At 25.0% G+C, this 18,971-nt stretch overlaps 9 protein-coding genes across 9 annotated transcripts; 6 read left to right on the top strand and 3 right to left on the bottom strand.

Moving 5' to 3' along the window:
- Positions 1-438: 438 nt before the first annotated feature.
- On the top strand, positions 439-3,034 carry SRAE_2000185600 (Formin, FH2 domain-containing protein; the record flags this gene model as incomplete). The annotated part of the gene is made up of 7 exons (XM_024652856.1): positions 439-523; positions 565-641; positions 681-1,037; positions 1,092-2,430; positions 2,485-2,811; positions 2,851-2,882; positions 2,927-3,034. 7 exons carry the CDS (start codon positions 439-441, stop codon positions 3,032-3,034), a joined length of 2,325 nt encoding a protein of 774 aa, XP_024506391.1.
- Positions 3,035-3,267: 233 nt separating this feature from the next.
- Positions 3,268-6,502, bottom strand: SRAE_2000185700 (Isoleucine--tRNA ligase, cytoplasmic; the record flags this gene model as incomplete). Its single annotated transcript, XM_024652857.1, has 2 exons — positions 3,268-6,358; positions 6,399-6,502. 2 exons carry the CDS (start codon positions 6,500-6,502, stop codon positions 3,268-3,270), a joined length of 3,195 nt encoding a protein of 1,064 aa, XP_024506392.1.
- Positions 6,503-7,524: 1,022 nt separating this feature from the next.
- Positions 7,525-10,483, top strand: SRAE_2000185800 (Mei-P26; the record flags this gene model as incomplete). The annotated part of the gene is made up of 3 exons (XM_024652858.1): positions 7,525-9,799; positions 9,846-10,264; positions 10,313-10,483. 3 exons carry the CDS (start codon positions 7,525-7,527, stop codon positions 10,481-10,483), a joined length of 2,865 nt encoding a protein of 954 aa, XP_024506393.1.
- A 750-nt stretch (positions 10,484-11,233) lies between these two features.
- On the top strand, positions 11,234-12,220 carry SRAE_2000185900 (Hypothetical protein; the record flags this gene model as incomplete). The annotated part of the gene is made up of 3 exons (XM_024652859.1): positions 11,234-11,312; positions 11,385-11,527; positions 11,567-12,220. The coding sequence occupies 3 exons, from the start codon at positions 11,234-11,236 to the stop codon at positions 12,218-12,220; spliced, it is 876 nt and encodes a 291-aa protein (XP_024506394.1).
- A 223-nt stretch (positions 12,221-12,443) lies between these two features.
- Positions 12,444-13,719, top strand: SRAE_2000186000 (Hypothetical protein; the record flags this gene model as incomplete). The annotated part of the gene is made up of 4 exons (XM_024652860.1): positions 12,444-12,538; positions 12,583-12,968; positions 13,020-13,503; positions 13,701-13,719. The coding sequence occupies 4 exons, from the start codon at positions 12,444-12,446 to the stop codon at positions 13,717-13,719; spliced, it is 984 nt and encodes a 327-aa protein (XP_024506395.1).
- Positions 13,720-13,725: 6 nt separating this feature from the next.
- On the top strand, positions 13,726-14,881 carry SRAE_2000186100 (Transmembrane protein 144; the record flags this gene model as incomplete). The annotated part of the gene is made up of 3 exons (XM_024652861.1): positions 13,726-13,921; positions 13,964-14,606; positions 14,686-14,881. 3 exons carry the CDS (start codon positions 13,726-13,728, stop codon positions 14,879-14,881), a joined length of 1,035 nt encoding a protein of 344 aa, XP_024506396.1.
- Positions 14,882-15,019: 138 nt separating this feature from the next.
- Positions 15,020-15,568, bottom strand: SRAE_2000186200 (Coenzyme Q-binding protein COQ10, mitochondrial; the record flags this gene model as incomplete). Its single annotated transcript, XM_024652863.1, has 1 exon — positions 15,020-15,568. The coding sequence occupies one exon, from the start codon at positions 15,566-15,568 to the stop codon at positions 15,020-15,022; it is 549 nt and encodes a 182-aa protein (XP_024506397.1).
- A 184-nt stretch (positions 15,569-15,752) lies between these two features.
- On the bottom strand, positions 15,753-16,590 carry SRAE_2000186300 (Zinc finger, C2H2 domain-containing protein; the record flags this gene model as incomplete). Its single annotated transcript, XM_024652864.1, has 3 exons — positions 15,753-16,199; positions 16,237-16,520; positions 16,572-16,590. The coding sequence occupies 3 exons, from the start codon at positions 16,588-16,590 to the stop codon at positions 15,753-15,755; spliced, it is 750 nt and encodes a 249-aa protein (XP_024506398.1).
- Positions 16,591-17,284: 694 nt separating this feature from the next.
- Positions 17,285-18,942, top strand: SRAE_2000186400 (Glycosyltransferase 25 family member; the record flags this gene model as incomplete). Its single annotated transcript, XM_024652865.1, has 3 exons — positions 17,285-17,360; positions 17,445-17,532; positions 17,571-18,942. 3 exons carry the CDS (start codon positions 17,285-17,287, stop codon positions 18,940-18,942), a joined length of 1,536 nt encoding a protein of 511 aa, XP_024506399.1.
- Positions 18,943-18,971: the final 29 nt, after the last annotated feature.

Below are 18,971 nucleotides of genomic sequence, written 5' to 3' on the forward strand. Positions count from 1 at the left end.
AAAATTAAAATACATAATTACTTTAAAAATTTTAATATGGTAAAATATTTCATGTTTATAAAAAATAAACATATTAAATTTTATTATTAATAATCATAGTCAACTTTTAAATTATATCTCTATTGTCTCATAATTATTCTCGATCCAATTATAAGTGATAAGAAAAGGTGGGACAATGTAAAGTAAAATACTTTTTTAGCTAACATCATTTACATAATCTCTTATTAGCGACCTTACAGGTTATATCAAGAGTATTGACAAGAAAAAAAGACAAAAAATTTTTTTGATAAAAAATAGTTAAAAAACACTTACAGAAAATTCTGGAAAAATATATAAATAGTCATCGTTTTTTATTTAAATTATTTTGATGATTTATTATTACTTTAATTTTATAATAATAATACTTTGCAATTTTCAAAATAAACTTGGATCAGGAGAATGAATATAAGTGAAGTTACGCCAGATAAGGTATGGAGGAAAAATGCATGTTATGATTATGAGAAGAAAGCTGCAAAAACATTTTGTAAGAATAATAATAATTATTTTATATATGGATAATTTTAGGTATTTCCAAATCATCTCGGAGAAATTCAGTATCATCTGATGTAAAGAATAATTCTTTTCACAAGTCTTCATCAACCGTAAGTTATTAATATTTGTTTTGAATCGTACTTTTGTAGAGTGCCCCTGTTATTAAAATAATGTTAAAATGTGTCTTAGAATTGGCTGATAAAGAATTAAAACCTCAAATAAAAGCTGAAAGTTTATCAATTATAAATCGTATTCTGGGAAGTGTTCCTTCAGTTTTACAACGTCAAATTATGAGAAATATCCTATTACATATGGGTTTAGAGGATATACTTCCATCGTTGTCATTTTACAAATGTTCACGATTGAATGATGAATTGATAAAATTTGAAAAAGGTCAACATCTTGAGGAATCAATTCAACTTAGTAAAAGTGGGAAACATCCTCTAAATATATTTAGTGAGGCTTACATGAAACTTGCAAAAGACAAGAATTATTTAACAGCATTTGTAAGATTTTTTTTTTATTATATTAGTATTAAAATAATAACAAATTTTTTGTAGATGGAATTTATTGAAAAAATTGCATCCGGTTTAGATATAACTAAAGATGATATTTTAATTTTATTCTCATTTCTTCCGAGTAAAAATGAAAAAGAGGAATTTTCTAAAGGCAATGAATGTTTTATTAAAGATTCATTAAATAATAGTATAATCAATAACAAACAAAATATAAAAAATGAAGGTAACGTAGAAGCTTTTAGAAAACTAATGGAAAATAATAACAATTCATGTAGTGGATTCAGTCGTGGTAGAGCTATTTCTATTTCTTCAGAATTACCTACCAAATTTAGTGAAAAAGTACTCTTGATTAAGAAAAAAACTATTGATGTAGAAATACAAACAGAGGTTTATCAACAGTTACCTTTAAATGATTTTGTAGAAATAAGTAAAGACACAAATTCACAAGTAATTAAAAATAATAATAAGCCTCCTGAGGCTCCTCCATTGCCTAATTTCTTAAAAAGTTCAAATTCAACTAAAAAAGTTTCTCAATCTAATATTACAAATGAACAAAAAGTAGTCAAACCTTCGAACAATAATTTAGGACCGCCACCACCACCTCCACCACCGTTACCAATGAAAAATAATAAACAAAATTCTAAGGATAATCAACAAAATAATTTATTAATTAAAGAGAATAATCAATGTTTAGAAAATGTTTCAAAATATGACAAAACTAAAACAACAAATACAGTTTCTTGGACACCTGTTAAAAATATTGATTCTGGAAATAAAACGAGCATATGGAGTAATTTTGTGGAACCAGAATTTAAGGAGACAGAGAGAAACAAAATTGAATTAGTCTTTGAAAAACCACAAAAAATATCCCGAAGATTAACTATTGCAACATTTGGTAAGAGGGCTAAAGAAAATGGAAATTCTGGTGGAAATAATAATCGATCATTGACAAAAGGATTATCAGAGAAAAGAGCACTGAATTTGGGAATTGTTTTATCAAGATTCAAATTGAAAGGTGTCATTTTGGCGGAAGCTTTAGATAGTGAACAACGTTCCACATTTGATATTGATCTTCTTTCTAATCTTCTTCTTCAGTATCCAACAGAAGAGGAGAGAAAATATTTTTTGGGTATTGGTGAACTTAGTACATTAAATAGTACAGAAGCATTTGTCTGGAGTGTTGCTAGAAAACCACATTTAAAAATTAAATTAGAATTGTTAGTTTTTGAAGCTAACTTTAATGTAGACACTAAAAATTATATTAAGACTGGTGAAAATTGTCTAGATGTTTGTAAAATGTTATATCAAAATCCAAGTATAGATAATTTTTTTTATAAATGTTTACAGATTGGAAATTTTCTTAATCAAGGTAGTTATAATGGTAATGCAAAGGGATTTACGTTAACTTCATTTATTAATATTTTGAATTTTAAAGGAACTGTTACAAACAAAAGTTCTACAATTAGAATAATTGATTTATTAGTTGAATCAGAAACTTTTAATACCAAAGAGATATATCAACTTTATGATAAATTAGAAAGTATTAAGTCATTTGATTTGAATGATTTTGAAACTATGTCAAATAAGATACATCAACAACTTATCTCAATTAAAACTAAGATAGAGGCAGCTGAATCGTTTTTAACTACAGAAGAAATATCTTCTATATTTGAAAATTATATTACAATATGCTGTAAATTAAAACAATTAATTACTGAAATTAAATCATTAGAAAATGATTTACAAAGTTATTATTGTGCAGATAAGTTAAAACTTGAAGAAATAATTTCTATATTTTTACAAGCATTTGATCTCTTTAAAAAAGCTAATATGGTAAGTTTTACAATTTTATTCTAGATAGTAAATAAGGATTTAAGGTTTTTGAACGTAATAAAATCCAGTCAGAGAGGTACTCTAAAACAATACAATCATTTGGGAAACCATTAAGTAAGCTAAGAAAACGAATAGTTAAAGTTGACTTTTAAAAGAATTTGAACTTAACAAATTTTTAATTCATCTAACCATTTAAAATAATTTAAAAAGTTTTGTTACAATGATTTTATGTATATAATTATGAAGTATGATAATTATTTAAATCTAAATATATGTTATAAAATTTTAAAGAATAAATAATATAAAATAATATAATTTTATTTTAAAAAGCCAATTAATTAAATAAAAAAAGCAATAGTATTAAAATATTGATTGCAAAATTATTTTAAACCAATGTTACAGTTATAGTAACTCCTTTTATTTGACTCGAATTTGTGGCTTTAATATTTAATCCTGATGGAAGATCATCAGCAATCATTAATGGTGTGTTTGTAGCACTTTCAATAGTTTCTTTATGTTTTGTTAAAACTTGATACAACTGACTATCTTTGTCTAGTACTTGACAATAAACTTTAGCTGTTTCTGTTGAAACAAGTTTTGCTTCTTTCCTTAATTTTTGTATTCTATTAACAACTTCCCGAGCTAAACCTTCTTCTACAAGATCATCATCAGTTTCAGTGTCAAGTATTACAACTGTCTGAACATCTGAATGTGTTTGATATCTTTCATCATTACTAGCTTTTGTTCCATCAAAAGTATATTTTATTGATACTTCTTCTGATGTTATTTCATAACCATAAACTGTCATAACACCCTTTGAAAGAAATTCTGTTAATACTTCATCACTTGCTTCTTTCAAATATTGAACAACTTTTTTCTGATCTCCTCTTAATTTTGCTCCTAATAATTTAAAGTTTGGTTCTGCCTTCAAACTAACACCATATTTTTCTTTATCTTGAGAAACAGTTAAACGTTTAACATTACATTCCAACAATATGTATGATTCTAAAGATTTTAAATCTTCCAAAAATTGTTCACTACGATTGATAACAATAACTTCTTTTAATGGATATTTTACAGGAATAGATTTTCGTTCTCTTAAAATTCTTACCAAATCAACAACTGATGTCATAGCAAAAACTCTTCTTTCTACACTTTCACATATTACTCCTGTATTTTCTTCAGGAATCATAGTAAAATGAACAGACTCTTCTGGTGCATCTAAAATTTTCTTTAAATTTTTCCATAAAAAGTCACAGAAGAATGGTGTAAATGGAGCCATCAATTTAACAATTATGCATAAAACATTTCCTAGTGTTGATAAAGCTTCAAGTCTATCTTGTTTGTCATCTCCTTGGAAACGTTTTCTATTCAAACGAATGTATGTATTAGTTAAAGTATCAAAATATTTTGTTAATGGTGATACTACAGCATATAAATGATATTCTGACATTTCTTTTCTAACAAATGCAACAAGAGAATTTGTAAATGAAAGAATCCATTTATCCATAACATTTTCAACATTATCAACAAATTTAAATTCATCATTCATGTCATGTTCAAATAATTGTGTTCTTTGGACAAAGAATCTATAAGCATTATACCATGGAAGAAAGACATCCTTTAATACATCTTTAACTCCCTCTTCTCTAAATCTTAAATTTTCACCTCTTACTACGGGTGAATTTATTAAATAAAGTCTTAAAGCATCAGCACCATACTTTTGAACAACAAGCATTGGATCTGGAAAATTTTTCTTACTTTTTGACATTTTATTTCCATCACTTGCAAGAATAAGACCATTACATATAAGATTCTTAAATGGTGGTTTGTTAAATAAGGCTGTTGATAAGACAAGAAGAGTATAAAACCATCCACGTGTTTGGTCAATACCTTCAGCAATAAAATCAGCAGGAAATATTTTATCAAAAATTTCTTTTCTTTCAAATGGATAATGTTGTTGAGCATAAGGCATACTACCTGACTCAAACCAACAATCAAAAACTTCAGAAACTCTTCTAAGTACTCCTTTACCTTGTTTTGAAGGAATAGTTAAATGATCTACATTTTCTCTATGTATATCAGTAATTTTAGTTCCTGTTAATTCTTCTAGTTCTTTAATAGAAGAAGGACAAACAATTTCTTCAAAATCATCAGAAACCCACAAATTTATTGGTGTACCCCAAAATCTATTTCTACTAACAGCCCAATCTCTTGCATCACGAAGCCAATTAGCAAAACGTTTCTCTTTAACAAATGTTGGAACCCAATAAGTTTTATCATTATTTTCTAATAATTGAGGAATAAGTGTCTCAACTTTAATAAACCATGATGGAACAGCTTTATATAAAAGAGGTGTTTCTGATCTCCAACAGTATGGATAACTGTGTTTACATTGTTCTTGTTTAATAAGATTACCACGATCTTTTAAATGTTTCATGATAACTTTATCAGCATCTTTAACATACATTCCTTCAAAATCAGTAACTTCAGAGGTAAACTTTCCTTCCTGATCAACAGGACATACAATTTTCATGTCTTTGGTAATAACTTTATGTTCAAGACAAGTAGCATAATCAATTTCTCCAAAATAAGGGGCTTGATGTACAACACCAGTACCTTGATCAGTTGTTACAAAAGTTCCTGTAAGTACTTTAAAGCATGGAATTTTATCTTTAAGATGAGCAAAATATGGGAATAATGGTTCATATTCCATATCTTTAAATACATTTCCTTTTACTTTTTCAATAACATTATACATGTCAGGTTTCTTAAAAAGTTCACTAATTCTACATTCAAGAAGTATTAATTCTTTTCCTGTACTTTTGTCCACAACAATAAGATAATCTAAATCTGGATGAACACATAATGCTAAATTAGAAGGAAGTGTCCAAGGGGTTGTTGTCCAAGCAACAAAATATCTATTTTTGTTGTCTTTCTGTTGAAATCCAATAAAACAAGCTGGATCAACAACATCTTTGTAATTTTGACCTGCTTCAAAATTAGATAATGGTGTTGAACATCCAGTAGAAAATGGCATTACTTTTACACCACGATAAACTAGGTCTTTTTTAACTAATTCTGAAAAAACCCACCATACTGATTCCATAAACCAAGGATATAGTGTCTTGTAATCATTATCAAAGTCAATCCATCTTCCCATTCTTTGTATAGTAGATTTCCATTCATCTGAATATCTCATAACAATAGAACGGCATTTTTCATTATACTTATCAATTCCCATTTTTAAAACATCATCAGGACCTTTAATACCAATTGTTTTGTCAACTTCAAATTCAACCGGAAGACCATGAGTATCCCATCCAAATCTTCTTTCAACATAATATCCATTTTGATGAGCCCAACGTGTTACTGTATCTTTAATAGTACCAGCAAGAATATGACCATAATGTGGTAACCCAGTTGCAAATGGTGGTCCATCGTAAAATGTATATCGTGGTCGACCCTCAGATTGTCTAAAAATAAATTTATTTATAATATTTATAATAAACATACTTTAATGATCTTTCAAAAATTTTATTTTCATTCCAATTATTAAGAATTTTATTTTCTTCTTCAGCAAAATTAATATTATCGGTAACTGTATCAAGTTTTCCCATAACTATTTAAAAAAAAATAAATATAAAAATTAAAAATTTAATATTTTAAAATAATTTTAATCACGGAAAGTAATCATTTAATTTGGAAATAAATTTCCAATAAAAAAAATTTTTTTTTAATAATTATAATACTCTTAGTAATATTTTATTATATTTTTTAATGTAATTTTAAAAATAATTTATCATCTTTAGCTTTCCACAAGAAAAATTGTTGGGACTACGTTACCATTGTTCTTTTTAAGAGTGAAATCCCACGAATTGAATTTTTCACATGTAATATGATGAAGTAGAAGATGTAATTTTGTATATATGATACATCGCAGAGGCAATGTTATTCAATTCTAACAAAGAAAACCTCTTGAATAAAGTTGTACTATGGTATTTTTTTTTTGTATAATATTGATAAAGAAATATCAATTTTAATCAAAATTTTGGTGTTTGGTCAATTTCTTTTGATACAATTTCTAAAAACATTATTAATGACAAAATTTCAATCTATTCAAATAATTTGTTTCCATAATGTTACATAAGAATAGATGTTATTGCCAGCCTCATATCGTTGCATCATTATTACAATATTCAAAGAAAATTTGTTTTTGTTATAATTTAATTTGACTTTATTAACACAAAGACCCTCAATCATTTAATGACTCCCAAAATCAACTATCTACTGACACATTATACTGTTGATGATAATATTATGACACGACTATTAATGATTAAATAACTCGAACTATTTTTTAACTTCTAGCTTTATTACCTTTTTTTTTACATTAGTCTAAGAGATCATTATAAGGTTTATAAATCGATTCAAGTATTCATAGGATAGTCAAAACAATAAAAAAAAATTATTTTATATAGACATTTTTTTATTTTATATTTAATAGGTATAGCTATCAACATCATTCGCGTTATTTTTTTATTCTAATGATATGATATAATTTAAATAATTTTTTATAGGGTCTTCTTTATAATAAATATTTAAAAATATTTCATTGTGACTAAAATATTTTGATTATTTCATGGCGGATACGACTGGTTTAATGCATTCACCAATTGATTTTTGTACTAAAGATGTCGGAAATCTTAGTACACCTTCTATAACTGATTCTAATGATGGATTGTTGTGTAGAATTTGTGAAAAAATTAAATATTCTCCAAGATTGTTAAGTTGTCTTCACTCATTTTGTACTGATTGTATTATTAAATTACAAAAGAACGGAAATGATTTATCAAATAAAAAAAATAATGAAAATTATTCTATGTGTAATAATTTTTGCAATTACCTTACTGTTAGTGATGCACCTGATTCAGATAAAGAGAATAATTGGAAGTCTAATGGTTGTATACGTTGTCCAATATGTTTTCAATTGACAACGTTAGATGATTTGAGTATTGATGAAGTTTTACCATTTGATTATCCTATTATTCAACATTTAGATAAATCAAAACATGTACCTAATTCTGAAATATGCAAAATTTGTAATAAAGGTGACAAAGCAATTGCTGCATGTGAATCATGTAAACATATTTGTGAACAATGTGTTACAATGCATAAACATGTTTCTGTTTTTCAAAATCATAAAGTTAAATTACTTAGTGAAATTTCCCCAAACGGTGGTGCACCTTCAAAAAGAGATTCACTTGATTGTGAGTGTGGACAAAAAAAAGTAACTTATTTTTGTGATGATTGTGAAGTTTTTATATGTAATTCATGTTTTGGAAAACATAATAATCATGCAATTAATGAAAGTTCAACATGGAATTCTGTTGGGTTATGTAATCAATTTGAAGATGTTTTAAAATTAATTGGAAAAGAAAGTGTTAATGCTGAATCTTTATTAAGTAATGAAGCTGAAATGAAAGCATGTGATGAGTATTTTGCAATTGGTATTGGAAAAATTGAATTTATACATGAAAGACTTGTTGATGCTTTAAATAATTGGAAAAATGATATGATTAATGATTTAGAACATAGAAAAAATGGACTTAAAGATCAATTTGGTAAATTACGATATAATTGGACTGTTCTTAATGGAAAAGAAGTTCATATGGTTGATTTTGTTAAAAATTTAGTTTCTCCTAACTTAGATAAAGAGTTATGGAAATTAAAAAAGTCTATTTTTGAACAAGCTAATTATTTAATAAATGAATATAAAAAACTTGATAAAGATACAAAAGTTGAAACACCATTACAATCTACAGAACACTTGAAAACATCAATTCATAATTATTTGACAAAATGTTTAATACTTATATGGAATTCTTTTTCATCGGAAGTTGAAGATAATGTAAAACATCATATTTCAAATACTAATTATCCATTAAATCAAATACCAGTAAATATTCATGAACAAAATTCATACAATAATACGGCATTTGATTTTAATATTCATTATTCTAATAATACAGCCCGTGAATATCGTCCTCATGGGATGCAATACAATAATGGTTCTGGTGATTGTGAATATGATGGTAATACTTCAGACATAATACCTTCTTCTTCGACTTATGGTGAAAATTATTGTGATAATTATAATAATAAAAATGTAAGAAATTCTGATTTACCTTCTTCACAAAATGTTGAGGGAAATAATTATGTTAGAAATGTTCAAGATCGTTCTAAAGATTTTTCATGGACACAATATAACACAAATGCCCCTGTATTTACTCCAACATCAAATAATAATCAAAAATTGAACATGAATAATATTGTTCCATATGTTGGTTGTCCAAATGGTAGTTTTGCTGAAAATTCTCCTGTTTCACCTTGTCATAATCCAATTTATAGTATAAATAATGATAATAATTCATCTCCAAATAATTCCATTCCCGATATTGATACACCACTTTATAGCTTGAATCCTATGTCTCCAACATACAATAAAAAGTTTAACTTTTCAACAGGAAGTAGTTCAATGCCACCACCATCTTCTTTAATTATGACCACTTCAAATAATGGTAAAACATGTAAAGGTAAAGAAATGTCATTAAGATATTCAGCAGGACTTTTTGGAAATCCTCCTGAACAACTTAATGCTCCTCATGGATTGTCAATTGGACGTGATGAGGATGTTGTTGTATGTGATACTAATAATCATCGTATAGTTATATTTTCTGCAAAAATGCAACATTTTGTATTTGGTTCAGGTGGATGTGAAGAAGGGTTATTGTATTATCCAAAAAAAATTGTTACTTTTCAATTCCGTGGAAATTGGATGCATATCATATTGGATAGAGGTGCACCATCAAGATTACAAATGTTTTCCTATGATGGAATGTTTAAATGTCGCTTTAGTAAGCTATTCTATTATATTTATACAATTATTTATTTTAAATTTAGATAGTGGAATAGGTAATGATAATATTAATGCAATGTCATTTGATGAAGAAAAGGAAACTTTAATTATAATTGATAATAAGGGTATAATAACTGGGTTTGGTGTTGATTCAATTCCAGAAGCTCATCGTCGTCTTGTAATTAATTGTGGTCGTCATATACGTGAACCTTCTGATGTTATATATCACAAGGGATATTATTATGTTTCTGATTATAAAGCACATAATGTTTGTGTTTTTGATAATCAGGCTAATTTAATTAAAAGATTTGGCAATTCCTCAATAACTCCATATCCTGTTGGTTTATCAATAACCCAAAATGATATAATTCTTGTTGGAGATTCTCATGGCAATAGATACCACATATCTGGCTTTAATATTGATGGAATTTTAGTTACCGAACATGAATGTCCTGATGTAAAAGTATGTTTATAATAGTAAAATTGTTTTAAATAATGTTTATTTATTAAGGTTTCAAGATGTGTAGGTCTAAAAGTTGGGTCAGATGGAAATATTATAACTGTATCAAAACAAAATAATCTTGTTTTGGTTTTTAATCCGCTTCAAAATATAACAACACCCATATCAACAGCAACTTTATCTAACTCTTCTTCAAATGCAACGACTCGGTTTCACATTTAAAAATTTTATTTAAAAAAATGGGATAGAATTATTTTTCAACTGTTAAGTTATTCTAAGAAGAATATTATCTCAAGAAATTTATTTTCTTTTGACTTTATCTTTCTATTTATTTGCAAATCATTATATTATCTCTTTAATTTTTAAGTGATCTGAAATTTAATTTTTTTCAATATTACACTTTTTAGATATTGTAATTTTATAGAGTTTTATTTTCATATTTCATATATTACTATTTAAAGATTTCTATGATAATAATAAATGTTCAAATTCAATTTTTCATGTACCATAGATTACATCAAATAATATAAATATTTAAAAGTTGATAGTCATATGAAAAATAATTTAAAAATTAATGTTTAGATGTATATCAATTACAAACAAAAAAAAAATAAACATATAAAATATATTAATTTCAAATTTTGGAACTTTCATTTGATTAACTAAAAAATGAATTGTAAATAAAAATTAAAAATATTTATTTTATCTAATATATCTATTTATATCTAAATAAAACTAATTTTGATTATATATTTTTAGATGTTGATAAGTAAAATTGTTTACATATATTAATAACAAAAGTAATATGATACAAAATAATATTCAAAATATCATCTACAATTTTATTAACAAAAATAGTTTAAAATCAAGATTTTGGAATTTTATAACAATCTTGGTAAAATGTTTCTACACCGATAAACATAATTATACTTATTTTTTTTATAATTAAAATAACTTTTAAGAAAATTAAGTATGAGTAAAGTTAATTATGCTAAACAAATTTACGTTGCTTTTGCTTTATCAGTTCCTACGGTTTCACTTGTCATAGAAGGTATGTATATTATTTTAATATTTTTTAAAAAAATTTTTATTAAATAATAATATATAATAAATTAAATTTTAGGATATCGAAGTGAAAATTTTTTTACAAAATTTTATTTTAAAAAGGTTAACAAAGAATTAACTCCAAAATTGGCAGATTTAATTGAAAATGAAATTGATTCTTTTTTAATTGAACATAAAAGTTTTTCAATACGTGACATTGAGGTATTTATATTATCAACATTTTTAAATCCAATTTTATAGTTTAAAGTTTCATTGTATGATAATTTTACTCCAAAAACATGGGGTAGTTTTTTGTTAAAAGAAGGATCAGAAATTCAATTTCCAGTGACATTCAATATACAGGATTATGATGAATTTCGTGAATACATTAAAAATAAATTTTTATCATTAAAAGATACTCCTATACCTTATAAATTTATTAGTGATTGTTTCTTAAGTGATGAAGGAAAAAAATTTTGTATTAAAAGAGAACTTTTTAAAGCCAACAATGGTTATCATTTATTTTTCCCAAGTTTTTTGTGGATCTTTTCATCATCAATATTTTATTTAACTGTTTCATTTCTTTTCCCAGTTACTGGTATACCAATTGGATGTTTAACTGCTGCACTTGGGACTATTGGAATTTACCCAACTTTACTAAAAAAATATAAAGAAAAGGAAGAAAAATATTTTGATAAGATTGTTATTGATAGTGATGAATTATATAAAAAAGGTGCTGATGATTTTTTTAATTATTGTAGATCATTAAAGAAATTAGTAGGTATAGAAAATTTTGGTAAATCTGATTTTGATTTAATTGAAAAAAGAATGCATCATATTAAAAAAAAAGCTATTGAATCACGATTAATGAATAGGAAAAATTTTATTGAAAAGAAAAATAATACACAGTTATAGGTTGTTATTACATAAATCAAATTAATAGAGACGTTTATCTATTAAAAGTTAGTTTATTTGTTATTATATTTTTTGTTTGCTTTATATGATATAGATGCTAGAATAATTTTGAAAAATAATAATATCAATTTTTTTATGATTATAATAATGGTTTTACACCTTAAATAACTTTATTATTATTATTATGGTTTTTTTTTAATTATTTGGAATTAATTATTTAGTCATGCTTCTGTCTCAAGTACTTTTTTCTTATTTAAAAAAAAATACTATCAAACTGGGAAAATTAGTTAATGGTAGGAAAAATCAAGCTATTGCAAGGTATTTTTATCTTTTTAAAATTATTTATTAACTTTTTTTTGTAGAAATTTTAAAGAGAGGGCAGATGAATTTATGAAATCACCAATGGGAATGAGATTTAAAATGATAATTCTAACTGGTACAATTACAATTTATCCAATTGGAGCATTTATTGTTAATGGACCTTTAATTAAGTATACATTTCCTTGGCGTTTTAATGTATCATATGAACTTCCAGAAAAATTAAAAAAATTAATTGATGAGGAGTATAGTAATTTTTTAGAAAAACAATCTCGTAAAAAAAATGATGCAGTTGTAAGATTTTCTATAAATAATGATGAATCAGTACATGATTCTACTTCAAAATCATCTTTATCTATTAGATTTGGGGCAGAAATAAGTTTACCATTTTATTGCCAGTTTGAGTCTATTGAAGAAGCAACTGAATATTGTAAAAAAAATTTAAAAACAATAAAATATTTAGGGGAAACATTAAATATAGATTGGGATAGTAAATTAGGACAAGAAATTGTAGAGACTATGTATTTAACTGATAGAGCAAAAAAATTTTTAATAACAAGAGACATGTTTGCTAATGATGGTTATCAGGCATTTGCAAATCGTCCTATAATTTGGACTGTCTGGACAATGGTTTCATCTTTTTTTGTTTTTGCAATTCATAATAAATCAAAAATATGTAATAAATCAGCAGTATCATTTGCTATTTTATATTCAATAATGTTAGGATTTTCATCATTTGGTAGTGCACAATGGCATCAATTTTATCGTTGTGTGCAAGATTTACGTGGAGATGATGAAGTTTTACATATGAATTCAAGTTATTGTGATGGAGCAAAAGAATACTACATTAAAATGTTAAGAAGAAATAGATTATTTAGAACCATTATGAAGGATGGACTTAATAAAATTACTGCTGTTGGTGATATTAGAGGGACAAGTACTTCTATAGTTGCAAGGTATAATTTGTTAAAAAAATCTGCTGATGATGAAAAAGAATTAGAAGAATTTAGTGGAGATTATTGGTAATTAGAATTTTGTTATTTATATTCTCATTAGTTGTTAAATATGTTATTACATTATCAAATAATTTTTTCTATTACGTGTGTATTTTATCACATATATATTTAATTTTTCGATTACTTTTTTAACAGATGTTTTTTAGATTACTAACAAAACACTAACCAATTATGTCAACAGTGGTAGGACTGTTGGCTTGTGCCATTTCATCTTTATTTTTTGGTTCTATGTTTGTTCCTATAAAAAAATTTAATTCAGGAGATGGAGTATTTGTACAATGGATAATGGGTCTTACGATAATGTTTGTTGGAGTTATTGTTAATTTTTACAGTAATTTTCCATCTTTTCAACCATTAGCTATGTGGGGTAAGATTAAAGTTTCTCTTTTTTGATATTAATCTTTTGAAGGTGGAGTTTTTTGGGCCACAGGAAATTTAGCAGCAATTCCTATTATTAATATGATTGGTGTTGCATTAGGAATGTTAATATGGGGTACAGTAAATTGTGTTGTTGGATGGGCATGTGGAAGATTTGGATTATTTGATACAATACCTTCTATTCCTAAATCTCCAATAATTAATTATTTTGGTCTTATTTTTGTTATCATTGGTGGTTTCTTATTTTCACGAATTAAATCATCAGCTATTGAAAGATCTGACTCACAAGAGTCATTTGGACCTGTTGATGAGGTAGATGAAGAAACAAATCTACATAATACAGATAGTACTATTGTTGAAACAGAAATTTTAAACATAAATAATCCAAAATTTAAAATGAGAATAGGAATATTTCTTTCTATTTGTTCTGGAATGTGTTATGGTTTCACATTTCTTCCTGTTGTATATATTCAAAGTCACCCAAAAGAATATCCAGATGCACCTAAAGATGCTATAGCTTTTGCCTTTTCACATTATACTGGAATTTTTGTGACATCAACTATGTTTATGATCATTTATTCTATATATAAACAAAATAAACCAGAAATTAACAATGAAATTATCTTGCCTTCTATTATTACAGGAATTTTGTGGAGTGTAGCTCAATTGTCATGGTAAATTTTATTTTCATTTTTTTAACTAATTTTTCATATTTATTTATATTAATTTTTTTTTTACTTTTCAAACTTATAGGTTTGTTGCTAATGATGCCTTAAGTCAAGCCATAACATTCCCTATCATAAGTATGGTCCCAGGAATATGTGCTGCTTTATGGGGAGTATTTTATTTTAAAGAGATTACTGGTAAAGAAAATATGCTACTACTTGCCTTAGCAATAGGAATAACTTCTTTTGGAGCAATTTTAGTGGGTATTTCTAAAGATTTTTAAGCTTTATAAACTTTCTTTAACTTTAAAAAATCAGTTATTTTGATAATTAATCAAAATGCATAAATGTGTATTTAGTAGTTTAATAAAAGTAATTAAGATAAAAATTTTTTAAAATAATTATATGTATATATAATATTATTAGCTTTTATAATCAATAATTTCAATGTTACTATCAAAATGATTAAATGATGGAGGTCCATATAAATTTTCTGCTCTTTTTAAAAATGCTTTAACCATTGTTTTGACAACTTGATCAAAAAACAAATGAGATAATTGAGCATGAATAGAGTATTTAAATTGAAATGTTAATGAAAAATATAATGTACACGTTTGATCTAAATTTTCAGATAATCCTGGTCCAAATCTCCATGTTGTATCTAAAACTTCAAATAATGATCCATCTGCACAAACAGAATGAACAACATATGGAGGTAAGCTAGTAACCCTAGATTTATATTTTTCCCATAATGGTGGAAAGCCAATTGTTAATTCACATATTGTTAAATTATCACTAATTTTAACTACTTCTGATTTTTTACACCATGGAACAAATTCTGAATATTTTTCTACATTATTTACAACATTATACATTTGACTAGATGAATACCCAATAACTCGTTTTTCAGCATATACTTGATTTTTATTTACTTTTGGTAGTGAAAATAAGTATCTTCTTACATTATACATAGTGTATAAATTTATTCTATTAATAATTTTTTTTTTTTAAAAAACTAAAATAATAAAATATTAAAAAGCTAAAATACTTTAATAGTGCTATTTTTGTTATAAAAATGTAAATCGTTATGATATTAAAATTTATAGTAATATTAAACATTAACAAATACATAGTACATAAATGATATGTATAATATTATAATTCTTCTTCATAAATGATTTCTTCTAATATATCCTCATCACTATCATCATCCCAGTTTAAATATTTTTCCTCATTATTAGAATGAGAAAAGTTAGTAGTGGCACATTGATATATTCGTGGTGTTTGTTTAATACATTCCTCATTATGTTGTTTTAAAATTTTTTTATGAAAATTACAAGCATGAACCCGTTTACCTTGTATAGATAAAAATTTATGACCACATATTAGGCATGTAGTACGTAATTCTTTAGGCATATAATGATTTTGATGTGAATAAGTTAAATGAAATGCAAGAACAGATATATCTTGAAACATCCTACCACAATCTTCAATAAGACAAACAATATTTTTTATGTCACATAATTTTGTGGAACGTAGTCGTTTTGCTATCATCTTGCAAGTAGTATCTTTTGCAATATTTATTTTATTAGAACGATTCTTCTAAACAAAATATTATTTTATTATATTTAAAACATACCATATTACTACCAGCTTTACTATTTCTAACTAACAATTGTATATATTCACAATTTAAAGCATCATTTTTAATATTATTTAAACTTTTTGTATCTTTTTTGTTGTTGTCAATAAAATTATCATAACTTGATGAGGGGTTTTCTATATTTTTTTCTGAATAAGAATATACCATATCTTTACTATCATTTCTTCGAACAAAACATCTTTTCTCTACAGGTCCCACTATAACATTATCTATAACTTTTTCAATATTATTGGTATCCTCTTTATTATTGATGTTATTTTCTAAACTTGTGGACAACAAATTATTATTATCATTCACTTTCATAGAATTACTTTCTTTTGTTTCTGCCATTTTAAAAACAAATAATCATCTAAATTATTAAGATAATATTTTAAATTATAAAATAATATTTTTTAAAATTTTTAATGGTATGGTAAAAAAAATTTTACACTTTGATTGGAATAATGTCTCTTCATTTTGAAAACTTTTAAATATAAAAAAAAAACTAAGATAACCAATAAAGTAAATAACTAATATTGAATATATTTCTATATTTTATTTATAAATTTATACATATCTTTTCTTCCAGTTTTTAATATTTTTTGATTGATGTTTCAATAAGATATGAAAAAAAAAATATAGTTTATTAATGTAGTAAAAAAATATATAGTATAGTACAGAGTTATTTTATAAAAATATTTTATCAAAACATGTTACTTTGTATAAAGAAAAATTATACATAACAAAAGTGATTCTATTAAATGAAAAGTATTTATTATATTAAACTATATTTTACTACTAATAGATTATATAAGTAAAGCAATCATTAATTATTCAAAAAATCATTGCCACTTCTGTTCAATCAAATGAATGTATATATTATTTATAACAAAAGAGAATATAAAAGTAGCGCAGCAGACGAGGAATAATAAAAATAATAATCGGTTAGAAAGAGGTTATTATTAGATTGGCATACGTCTAAGAGTAGATATAATACAAAATGTTTTTAAGAATTATGATATATAATAATTTAAATAATATTTATATGTTATTTCTACTATACTTTATTTTAATTTTCCATCAAACAACATCCTTATTTCCTGGTGCTAGTATTGATGATGGTGATTACAGACATTTGTATCCTTTAACATGTATAAACTTTAATGTTCTAACAAATGAAATTAAAGCTTTAAGTTATGTTTTAGGAAATGTTGAAAATTGGGAATATCCAAAAGATAAATTATCAATTAATTTCTATATTTATGATGAAACAACAAATACTGCCCTCATTCGGTAAGATATATAATTTTGTATTGATTATTTAATTGTAGATGGAAGAAAGAACTAAATAAATTATTTCATTCAATAACTATTCATCAAGATATTAAAAACTGGCGTGAAAATAGTTTAACATTAGCAAGAAATAATAATTGTGGTCGAGTTTTTATTTCTAATATTGGTATAATCTTATCTGAAAAAGCATTAATAAATTTATCTAAATTAGATAGTCCTATTGTTTCATCATTATTATTTGATGGCTTTCAAGGTAAAACAAATGCAGAAAATTATGGAATAACAGATTTAAATGAGGAGTTTCTTGAATTTAATGAAAAAAATAATCTTGAAATTAATGATATATTAATAGAACCTATTTATATAAATTTAAAAAAAATGGATTCATCTTACTTAACATTTGAAAAAGATAACATTAGAAATGTTGATAAAGATTCTAATGAAATTGAGGTATTCCTTCATTCAGCTAAAATAATGAATATTCCATTATATCTTAATAATCAGTATAATTATGGATATTTTTTTGACTATGAAAATTTAGAAAAAAATGAGAAAGAAGATTTAATTAATTTATTTGTTGCTAATAGAATTTCAGAAGGTGATTTGTATTCTTTACCATCATCTAAAATTTTAAAAAAATCTTACCCAATTCCAAATAGATTTTCTTTTGATAAAATTTATTTAATTAATTTAAAAAGAAGAAGTGAAAGAATGGAAAAAATGGATGAAATATTAAAAACTGTTGGTTTTATGTATGAAAGATGGGAGGCTGTTGATGGAAAAAAGTTAAGTGATGAAGATATTAGTAAAACAATTAAATTCCTTCCTAATTATATGGATCCTTATCATAAAAGACCAATGAAAAAAGGTGAAATTGGATGTTTTATGAGTCATTACAAAATTTGGGAAAATGTTGTTAAAAATAATTTGAATAAAGTGATTGTTTTTGAGGATGATGTTCGTTTTTCTAAAAATGCAACAGGAATTTTGAGGCGTTTGGTATCTGATTTAGATACTACAAATGAAGAATGGGATTTTATTTATTTAGGTAGAAGAAAAGAAAATCCAAAAGCAAAAGAATATTTTATTCCTGGTCATAGACATCTTAGTTCAGTTACCTATTCTTACTGGACTTTAGGTTATGCTTTAAGTAATAGTGGAGCAAAAAAATTATTGGCAGGTAAACCATTAGAAAAGATGATGGCATTAGATGAGTATATTCCAATAATGTATGATAATCATCCATTTATTGAATGGAAAAAATATTTTTCAAATCGTAATCTTAAAGCATTTACAGTTTATCCTCTTATTGTAGTACCAGAAAGATATACAAATGATCCTGGATATGTTAGTGATACAGAAGATTCAATTGTTATAGAAAAAGTTGAAATACCAAAAGAGGAATTATAATTTATTAATAATAAATATTTATTTCAATA

Source organism: Strongyloides ratti (genome assembly GCF_001040885.1).
Source record: "Strongyloides ratti genome assembly S_ratti_ED321, chromosome : 2".
Taxonomy (NCBI): domain Eukaryota; kingdom Metazoa; phylum Nematoda; class Chromadorea; order Rhabditida; family Strongyloididae; genus Strongyloides; species Strongyloides ratti.